The 11377-nt window shown below is 37.2% G+C and overlaps 1 protein-coding gene across 1 annotated transcript in view; it reads right to left on the bottom strand.

The window, feature by feature from the left end:
• Positions 1-11371, bottom strand: part of MEX3C (mex-3 RNA binding family member C) — a 20077-nt gene extending 8706 nt beyond the window's left edge. The window contains exon 1 of the mRNA XM_006919891.1: positions 10792-11371. Coding sequence (XP_006919953.2) covers positions 10792-11281 — 490 coding nt within the window. The 5' untranslated portion in view covers positions 11282-11371. The remainder of the gene's footprint in view (positions 1-10791) is intronic.
• Between the last annotated feature and the right edge of the window lie 6 nt (positions 11372-11377).

The following is an 11377-nucleotide window of genomic DNA, read 5'->3' as shown; positions in this document are numbered from 1 at the left end:
AAATTTGAGGATCACAGGCACTGGAATATGGTGATAGAAGAGAGTGAAAAATAAAAACAGGTAGAAAAATAAGTAAGTCACGATGTTGACAAAATATAGGGTATTTATGTTGAGAAGTGAGTGATCTGGCAGGAGATGCACATGTAAAAGCTGGCCTCCACTTGTCCTAAGGGCTTTGCCTAGGTGTTCCTAGCTAAACCACTCCTTCTTCGGTCCAAGAAAATGTACCAAATGTGAGAAAAAGGGTCAGCCTAATGCTTGAACTTACCTATTCAAGTATTAAATTCCCTATAAAAGTGCAGGTGTTAATTCCAGGTGATATAAAGGAACTATCATAACTTTTGCTCTCAAGGAGCTCAGTCTAGAGAGGTAACAGTCCCATAAACAATAATGATATAACTGATATAGTGAAAACACATACAAAACAGTGGGAGCATAGAAAAGGATTTTATGGATTATAATAAATTAAAGAAAGCTACAAAGACATTTGAATTTGGGCTTGAAAAAAGAGATTTTGCCAGGCTGGAAGGAGAGTAGAGAGAACTGCATGTACCAAAGCAGAAATCAAAGGTACAACATAGCAGTCAGGTGCTGCTTATACTTGGCTTGGTATTTTGAGAGCTTCAAGTGACTGGAGGGGAGAAGGCTAGATGAGGAGGTGGACATCTTCAATGTCAAGCAAGGGTTTGAACTCTATCTTGTAGGTGTGCAAAGAATTTGTTTGTTTGTTTTTTAAAAAGAAGCCCCTAATATGAAGTACTGCTGATTTTTGACAAAGACAATTTTTGGTTTCCAGAAATTAAATTCACTGTATTTTCCATTTGTTTCATAAATTACCTACATATATAAGAGATTTAAGAAAGCTAAAAAACGACAACAAAAAACCCTTGCAAACAAACATCAAAACTACATTACGTGTATATTTCACTTTGGGTAGCCCCTGGGGTATACCCATCTTCAAAGAGTGCCCCAAAGTAGTTTTGTTTGATGGGAAGAAGATCTGATTGGGAAATTACTACACATACATGTACACATGCACTTTAATAAAAACGAGCAGGAGTTAAACTCCTTGAGTAGTTCTTTTGACCTCTGAGAAAATTAGAACTTCTTAGAGCGCCCCCCTCCCCATTAAGTGGCTATAACCTACCTTTTCTCCCAGACTTTCTCATCTCCTAAATATGCCTTGTTCCTCTCCTCTACTTCTGCTCAGATATCTCCCTACATAACCCAGAAAACCCTCCTAGTACTTCCGTTATCCCCTCACTTCTTCTGAGTAACAAACATGGCCATTTGGAAAAGATGAGATTGTATGTGTGAAAGGCTCTATGAACTCAAGAATACTACAAACATAGGTATGACTCTTACTGTTTTAGCTACTACACATGAACCTTTCAAGGTCCACTTTGTTTAAATTTATTGGTTAATAAAATTATATCGGTTTCAACCAAGGTCCAGTTTAAAAGAAACAACGTAAGGAACAAAATATTGATTGTCTGTAGGTCTGAGTTCTAATCTATCACCAGCTATTTGTGGTGTCAACGTTAGTCAGGTCATTCAAACTTAGGTCCTTTCCATGCTTATATTTTTTCACCAAGCCCCTCTTCTCCTAGAAAATATAGTCACCTCTTCTTTATAAAATCTAAAAAGCACTTGGACAATCCGATACTACCATATTTCACGTATGAATATCTATTTTTTTTTTCCCCCTCAAAGAAAGACTGAGTAATGGTTAGGAACACAAGATTTTGGACCATCAATTATCAGCTTTGTGAGCCTTAATAGGTCACTAAACCTCTGCCTCTCTTTCACAGATGAGGAACTATGATTAAAGATACTTCTCTCATTTGGTTGTTGCAAAGGTTAAATAAAATATTAAAAACGCTGATTACAATGCCTGTTATTCAAGTAGGTGCTCAGCAAAGGGTAGCTTTTTAGACTGTGCACTCCCCCCACACCCCGCTCCTTCAAGTTATTTCACGAGTAAAACTAAGATGTTAGGCTTAATTTTTAAATATTAAAAACTTACAGCACCCTTTCTCAAACTCTATTTATATTCTCATTCAATCATCATAATAGAGTGTTTTAGAGGTACTCTTTAAGGGCAGGAAAAGAGCTTAACAGAATTGCTCAAGATCCCCCAGATGCAAAGTCAGCTTTCAAATCCAAGATGTCTTAATTCCACACATTTTTCAGTATGCCATACTATTTGTCTCTAAAAGCATTAGAGAAACACATTAAATTCATGCTTTGTGATATATTAGAATTAATGAGGTGGGGTCATATCATTTAATGATTTTATATAAAGTAAGATCATTTTCCTTTTAGAACAGTCTAGAAAGACTATTCAAAAGCTCCTTTAATTTTCCAAGAGACTCAATTTCAGTATTACATCTTCAAAGACTGATGACTACCCAGTAAGTGTTTCTTGTACACAACTTAATCCAACATTTACATAAATTGTTTAGATTGGCAATGCAATGTATTCCTAAATCACAATATAGAAATAGTTTTCTCCTTTCTAGGGGTTCAAGTGTCTTTTTATAGCTCTTTCCAGTCAAAATTCTCTGAAATTTTTAAAGAATATGGCCTCACTTTAGGTATCAATGACAACATGTCAAGCAGCTTCATTTATGTGATTTTAGTTTGTATTCATATAGACATCTAATGCTTTAAAGTCAAGTAGCATTCACTGTCCTTAAAAGCTCTACACAACTCGAGGCTCACTGGCTCCTAAGGTAAAGGGTTAAAGATAAAGGAAAGAGGCAAAAACACCCTAATTACCACAATATGGAAATTAAAACAATAAATAATAAAATGGCAAGTTTCTAATCCAACAATTCAGTTCAATAAAACAAATAGTGAGTATCTTATTTTGTTTCAGGGACTTTGACTGATATTAAGGATGTAAAGATGATTAAGAATCCGTTCTGCCTTCATTGACTTGTACCAACTTCAAGCACCAAAAGATCTGGTGGCTTATAGGTAGGTGCCTATACATGATCATGTACAGATACTGAACTGTCATTTTCTTTTCTTATATTGGTGGTGATGTTGTTAAAATATTTATATCCTTGCTGACTTTATGTCTGCTTGTCCTACCACATTTTGAGATAGGAGTGTTGAAGTCTTCAATTCTATAAGCTTGAGACTCTGGGTAAGTTATTTATTATATCCATAGATGTTTCCTTATCTGTATGGTGGAAATAAGAATGGATCCAATGAGATGATACACTGCCTGACACACTTAAAAGTTATTATTTAAAAGAAAAATGAATCAATTTTCTATAGGAAGTTATAAACATTTAAAGACTATAACTCCTAAAAATAAAACATTTATATTGTGAAAAGCATGTTAAACAAATTTACAAAACTGGAAGGAGATATGTTGAAGTCAATCTAACCAGTAATTTGAAACCTGGCTTACTCTTGCATGATTTTAGGAACCCTTTTTGGACAAAAATCAGAATATAAGAAGAACAAAAGATAATCTAGTTTAATATTTTATAGGTAAGAGAAAACTGAAATCCAGAATTGCTCAGTTATAAACTATTATCTCCTAAATACACCATTCTCTCAGCCTGTCTTATTTTTCTACTTGATTCTTATGAGTGGGGAATCAACTTCCCTGCATGTACAGGTATATTTAAAAACAGAAGTTAAACTAAATCTAAAATTCCTCTCCCCCTTTTTACCATTTAGAGTATTGAAATAATTAAAGAAAGTGCTCATTGGCCTATCAAATATGAAACACCTAGAAGAGGGTGTAAATTAGAGATGAAAGGCAGAATAAATGTCCTAAGTGGAGATTTTAAAATTAGGTTTATGCCCTTTAGAGGATGTTAATAGAAACCTGTTTAGGCATCATACAATGAAATCAGATTCATTTGTAAAGTAATTTTTCCTCCACACTAGCTTAGCTCTTCACTATTTATATTTCAAACACCCTGATTTTAAATAGATTTGAATGCATGTTGTAAACTTTTAAAAATATAATGTAAACCATTTAGTTAGTGGCATACTCTAGGAAAAACTTACTAAAATGACAATTTTTGGTTTCAACTAGCATTTACTCAGAATACAAATCTAGCAGTAAAAATTATAAAAATTACCTTACCTCATATACAATTTATTATTTCTATACTTTCAATTTTACAGTGAATTTGTACTAATGGCATCTCGAACTTGATCCTCACAACAAATGGGAGGTGGGGGTGGGACCAGGGAAAGAAAGCAAGTGGATAGAATAGGTTTGGTTTTATTTTCCCCACAAGAGGAAAAATGGAGACTCAACGAGGTTGATTTACCCAAGGTCGCAGGCAACACGTTTTCTAACTCCAAGTTCAATGTCCTTTCCTGCAATAAACTAAGCAGTACTGGTGGACAGGTAGAAAACAAGCCAAAGGGGAGAGGTGAGTGGTACAGAAAGGGGGACAGCAATAAAAGGTGAGTTCAAAGAACAAATACTTTACATCAGTAACCTTTTGGGGAGATTTTCTAGTTGTTCAGTACTATTTCCCTCCCTGCTCTCCTCCAACCATGCTCAGTACCATCCACCTTACGCTTACCTTCAACTACACCTGCAGTTTATATTAAACAATTTTATTATGTTAAGGCCTACTCATATCATTCCATGATAAAACTTTACTTGTGGTCAAGCCAGGCTTCCCTGCATACAATGAATAGTAGTTTTTGCTTACTGGACAAAGTCAACAAACCATGTGCACATGAATTGTTCTTAAATCCCAAACACTGGCATAAAAGTGGTTCTATAGTTATGCAGTGTAACTTGAAATTCTCAAAACCAGTCATAGACTAAAGACTTGAACTCGAATGCTATTCAAATAGCAATAGGCTATGCATACATTCAGTTTTATAGTTGGGCTTGGTAATAGTAACACTGGAAAATGGTAAAGGCTTAAACATCAGATTTAATCTTTAAAAATGTCTCTACAGTATCTAATGGTAGCATGAGAAAAAATTCACAAGCAAACCCACAAATTATGGTATATAATGTGGGAAACATTAAGATGCAGCTTAATAAAAAACATATCACTTTAGAATCACCTAAACATCAATGAGGTTTTAAAATAAGATTATCCATAATCTACTTGGAGTTTCCTAAATGAGTTTTTAAACTGCAAATATCCTTTCCTATTTAGTATCTTATGAACGTTATTATCTATTTTTTCATTTTGAGTTTAATTTTAAATTACAAATTCTACATGGTATAAATTACATTTTAAGAAAATCCTGTAACAATCCCATAGATTACAAACTAATACTGTGGTAGTCATCATGGCTGTTCACCAACATTCTGGCTCTCTCCTTGTGGGCACGTGGTTGTAATGCACTTTCTTGCTCACTTGAATTTAGGTGTGGCCAGATGACTTGCTCTGATTAATGAAATATGAACAGGTGTCATAATTATTACTGCCAGGTCTAAAACATTTAAAGACTAGCAGGTGCTATGCCATTGTCTCTCATCCTTCTGGCAGAGGGGGAAGGACCAACACTTGAGAAGGTTGCTTCCTTGGCCTGTGTCCCTGAATGACTAAAATGACCAGAGCCTCTGTGAATAGAAATAAACCTTTGTTCTTTTAAGATTGAGAAGTTGTGGTTCTTTGATATCAGAGCACAATTTAAGCCTGATCTGGACAGAAGTGCCAAGTATCTAACAGGCATTCAGACATCAGTTCATTCTTGTTCTATCACAGGAGAATAAAATGTGTGTAACTGCTGAAGCCAAGAAAGGCAAATAAGATTAAACAGTGGTTCTCATTAATTTCAGATTTAACTTAAAAGATGTGCTTATCACTTAATTTCATGTTTATCAACTTATTTGTGTATCATTCAGTCTCTTATTATGTCCAGCTAAGGAAGAGGAATCTGAAGCCTAGGGAGTTTAAGTGACTTTTTAAGTGACTTGTTCAAGATCACAGAATTACTGGCACAGAGTAATCAGAATTTAGAAATTTTAATTTCTGATTCCTGGCTCTTTCCAAAATACAACTGAGCAGAGACTGTTAAGAACAATTTGAAGTCATTTACAATATGTATATTTTTATGTTAAAACATATATTCTAGAACATTTTTTATTCAGTTTAAGGCAAAGCTATTAAATTCTTTAATCTGTACAAATGTCAAACTCATTCAAAACCAAATACACGAAACATTAAGCATTAGCCTATAACTAAATGCTACTTTTCTTTAAAAACTTAAGATGTTAGAGGAACATCTAACCCACAAACTGTTGGAAATTTTTCTAAATAGAAATCTCTAACAGAGTAATAGTTCTCCAATACTTGACTCTCTGGATCATTTTCAGGTTGCTGGTAACTGAGGGTAGAAAATACACCCTTGATTTACCACTGTATTTTCCATATCTTCCCTAGTGAATCAAAATAGTTCATTAGCTGAATAAGACAGGAAGAAAAGGCAGAAGAGTCCCCAACCCTTTGCAAAAACAATTATAATTGAACCTTTCCCAATGGTCCCAGAGCTAAATCAAACTATTATTAATTTAAATTTTAAAGCCTAGAAAGTTAATTTTAAAAGCTAGTGTGTATATACACACAAATTAACTTTAACTATAAAATGGGAGTAAATTTTTAGACACATTAAAACTAGAATATTAGAATAACTCTGCCTTCTGTGTAGTAGACAAACTTTTATTAGTGATATATTTTTTTACATAGTGATATTTTAAAATCATACATACTAGACATATAGTATCCCAACTCATGATTAGAGCAGAAATTAACCCAAAATACTATTAACCTTCGAGAGCAGGATGCTTCAATATTGAGGCAGCAATACAGAGTGAGAACTTTATAATGTCAAACAAACTGGTCAAATCCTAGTACCATCAATTGACAAAGTTACCTTTCAGAACTTCAGATTCTACATCTGTAAAATGAGGATTACTGCCCAGAGGGTTAAATGGCACCAGTAAAGCACCTAATATAGTACCAGGAAAAAGAGATATCACCCCCCTGCACTGCCCCAAAAGAAAAAGACACTGTGTTTTAGCATTATTCTGAAACTGTTTTTCCTCATGAAATATGCATTTCTTCTTGAATAGGGAGTATATGTATAGCAAGACCAAGCCTTTTCTTTTTCTCCCGGACAAACATGCATAAACCTTATTTTAGTTGCTGTTAGAACTTAGAAACTGAGAAAGTTTCTATGAAACTGGGAAAAATTGTCTCAAGGATGCATTTAAGGCAATTTGAATTAATATAACATATTGTTTAAAAAGTGACAATAAACACAACTACTGGAGATCAGTAAAGGTGGAGTAGTTTAATAAAGACAAAAAAAATTTCCAAGAGTCTAACTCAATGATAGACAAAGTAAGGTGCAAGAAAATCCACTGGAGTTCAGAAAAAAAAAGTATAACTCCAATTTCCATTTTTACCTTGCTCTTTTCTTCATGCTTTATAATGTATACTATATCAGCATACATATTATTCATACATAAATATTCAGATATTGGGAGTATAAATTTTTTCGAAGGTATACAATAAAAAAATGCTGGAGATGGCTTTTTTAGACAGTGAGAACACATGCATATACCATCAATTAAAGTCACTAATGAAAACAGCTGAAGACACATTAATCTTAAACAATGATATAAAACCTTGGGTTTTAAGTCTTTTAAAACAACTGGATCTATGACATCAATATTTATGATGTAGTTAAGAATGTCTTAACTACATTATAGAGTTCTACTTTAATTCACTTTTTAGTCTAACTGGATAGCAACTGACTGCAAATTGGAACAAAGTCCACTGACTTTAACCTGTTAATCACTGTGCATGTATGTCTTGCAAGTACTACATTTTTGAAAGGTCTTAAATCTGTTGTCAAGTGTACTTGCAATGTCTATATTCTAAAACTTTTTTTGATTATCAGTAAGCCTCTTTAGTTCCTGGCATTATTTTATACATTTTAAAAATACAGTTGGTTTAAAAATAAGATGCAAACCTTCAAAAATGGGGCCCATTTCACACTTGCAAACAACCATACACTACTAGGTAGTATAAATACGAGGTCGACACTCTGCCAACTTTGATCACTATCAAAAGCAGTGGTTTGGTTTTTTGAAAGACACTGGAACCAGAGGCCATCTACACGAGTTGCTAAATCTATATAGCTCAGAATTCCATTTTTGTCCTACTCTTCACTTTAGAGCTGAAGTCATAAATGTCTACACCTGGGACATAATGATTTTCAAAACCAATTAAGAGATGTCAAACAGAAAATTATGACTTCAGGTAATGAATAAAATGGCAGGAATAGATAATTCTTAAGGATGAAAATTTAGTTCATCCAAAGCAAACAAATTAAATGTTTTGCCCTTATTCGCTTAGGGGAAATTATCACACTGTAAAAGGATGCAAACATTACAAATTGCCTAGTTCTCCACAGGAATGGGAAAATACTTTACAGATTTTATTATGGTGCTGCTGAGGGGCCGGGGTGGTAAAGGGGGTCAATGAACCACTAGTTGAATGGTTCAGAACAGCAAGGAGCACGACTTCCTACTCTTAATAAGATAAGAGGATGATGACATACTTTTAACAGTACTGTCAATTCTAGGAAAACATTACGTGCAAAAGGAATAGTGAGCAATTTATCTCCATGGCCTAAGATATAGATTCACATTTCCTTATTAACCAATAAGCAGAGCCCTAAAAAGAAAAACTAGACTTTATTTTATTTGCTGTAATTTAATAGATACAAAATAAAAACTTGGAATGAATTCAGTTTACTTTTAAATAATGGATTTGTATAAAGATTAACAGTTTGCACAATAAAGGACCTATATTTTATAGTGCTTTAAAAGGTATAATATAGAGAACAAAAGTTTGTATTTAAACCAAATGTACAAAAGATATCATCTTGTCCTTTAGTAAAACTGACATGTAAATGTTCTTTGTTATTCCAAACCATCACCATAAGCACATTGTTGTAACTTGTGCTAAGGAAGTGACATCCTAGTATAGTGATAAAGGTTTTTCATACTCTGGCTTAAACATACACCTTCCTGGCCCCTTTTCAGATCTTTAAAAAAAATAAAAATTAAAAAATTAAAAAATGCAATTTTCCAATCAGACCTAGGATTATTCCTCCACACCTTTCCTGATTGTTCCTCAGTCTTTCTTCCATCTCCACTTGTTAAAGTCCTGTCCATTCTCCAAGGCCCTCGAGGGTTGATGTTCTCTTATGTATGACTTCTGCACGTCACACATTACAGTTAGTGCCATTCCACTGTTTATTAGACTGTTAGTTATCAAGGGCAGCAAGTTTGCCTAACCAACCTCACATTCTCAACTACCATGAACTCAATGCCTGGCAAAATATAAGCTTGATACATAGCAATTGTTGGATGTTCTTAACTGAATGACAACTCATTCTCGATCTAGAAATTGAAATGTTATAATTTTATCCTATGTAAGATGAAACAGTTCTCTCCTGGATTAGTATCTTAAGTATTACAAAAACCCAAACAAGGCATGCGAAAGTTATTTACCAAACTATAGTAATAAACTCTCAGTTGAATGGCACCAGCTTTGAACAGTGCCTTTAAGTACCAATCATCAGGTGGTCTGAAATAAGCCATTTCCTCTATCCGGATTTCGGATGGGTTTTTTCTTATTAAAATCCTAGAGGTAAGAAATGAGCCAACTCTGATATCTGAAACCACCATTTCAACAGACCTCTTATTTTTGTGTACTTTAGACCACTTGGGAAAGATGAGATCATTTAAGCAGCAGCGCCATCATTTCTTTATTTGACCCCAACAATGCTCTCAACCTAACAGCAAAGAGACACGCATCAACCAGGCTAACTCATATTGTAATAAGGTAGCTGCAGGTATATTTACTTTAATAAAGGGAAAAAAAACTACACTAAAGAGCATTGGACCGTCTCTAAAAATGTCGGATTCCGAGGTACTCTGAGCATCCCCTTCCCCCACCTTCACAAATCTACTCCTGGAATCTGAGACATAGGTCCTTTGTCTGAACAATGTGGGAGGAGTCTGTCTGCAGTACTGGTGTGCTGGCAAGAGAAGAGAATTTACTGAAAACGGAATAAACGCATGAAGTTCTTTAACTCAATTGCCTTACTGTTGAATTTTCCCTCATCGTGTACACTAAAGTGCACTAAAAAGTAGGCAATGTGCCTTTTCGAGTTAAAATGTATCAAAAGGAACACAAAATCAACAAGAGAGTTAGGCTGCACTTCAAAAGCTAAGTTTCGGAATAGCAGAGGGAGCTGTTTATGAAACCCACCACTTGAACATCCCCTTCCCTCTCTAAAGAACTCGCTACAAGCCTCCATTTGTCAATTTCTTTATCTGAACAAGCTGTTGTAAAGGAAGCCGAGCGCTTTTACAAGAGTCGGGGATCCAACATGCAACCTCGGAGGTTTCCATGCAGAACACCGAATGCACAATCGACCCAACCTTTTACCACCTCACTGAGGTTTCTGGTGCCACGCCAGCCTGGTGTTCCACGAATACTGCATGAGTAAAGTGAACACCGCCGGATCGGGTGGCTCAAGAAACTTAATACCTTTTTAATCATGCAAAAAGAGCGGTACACACCATGAGTTTTCGAAAGGTGGTCCATCTTCTCATCCCGTCGACCCTCGGCTCCTCCCAGGTCCCTTCGTGGTGGACTTGGGGGGCTCACCACGTTCGCTTTTTCTGCCCCAAGCTCGTTTCTCGCGTCTCCCCACCCACGCCCGGGGCCATGCCCAGTAAATCCCCCTCCCTGCACTCACCCTGGCGACCGACAATCTCAGCGACATGCTCGGAGCTGGGCACCGGGACGCACTCGGTGGTGTTGACGCTCTTTCTCCGCAGCAGGGCCGCCTGTTCCCCGTTCAGGGCGGCCGCCGCCGCCCCGCAACCGCCGGGGCCGTAGGCGTGGGACAGCATCGCCGCCATCATGCCCTGGGCATCGTCCCCTCCGTACAGCACCCCTGCCGCCGCGGCTGCCTCTCGAGCATCGAAGCCGGGAGCCGGCAGCAGAACCGACCCCAGGGACCCGCCCGGAATCGGCTGGGTCTGGGAGGCGGCGGCCGCGGGCGGCGACAGCAGCAGCAGCGACGACCGGTCCTCCTCCTCTGCCTCCTCCAGCTCCTCCTCCTCCTCCAGCAGGTCTCCGTCCAGCTCCGCTTCCTCCCCCTCCTCCTCGTCCTCCTCCAGCTCCAGTTCGGCAGTCTCAGGGACCCCGGGCCGGCCGGGCGGCGCCCGCTCCTCCGGAGACATACCCGCCGCCCGCCTGGCTTGGCCCTGAGCTGCCGTGGCCCTTAGCGCCGGTGCTCCGGGTTCCGCTGGGCTGGGGTCGTCGAGGCCTAGCGCAGC

This window comes from Pteropus alecto, unplaced genomic scaffold (genome assembly GCF_000325575.1).
Source record: "Pteropus alecto unplaced genomic scaffold, ASM32557v1 scaffold146, whole genome shotgun sequence".
Lineage (NCBI taxonomy): Eukaryota > Metazoa > Chordata > Mammalia > Chiroptera > Pteropodidae > Pteropus > Pteropus alecto.
Note: the sequence above shows the minus strand (reverse complement) of the source record. Positions and strands in the feature narration are given on the sequence as shown.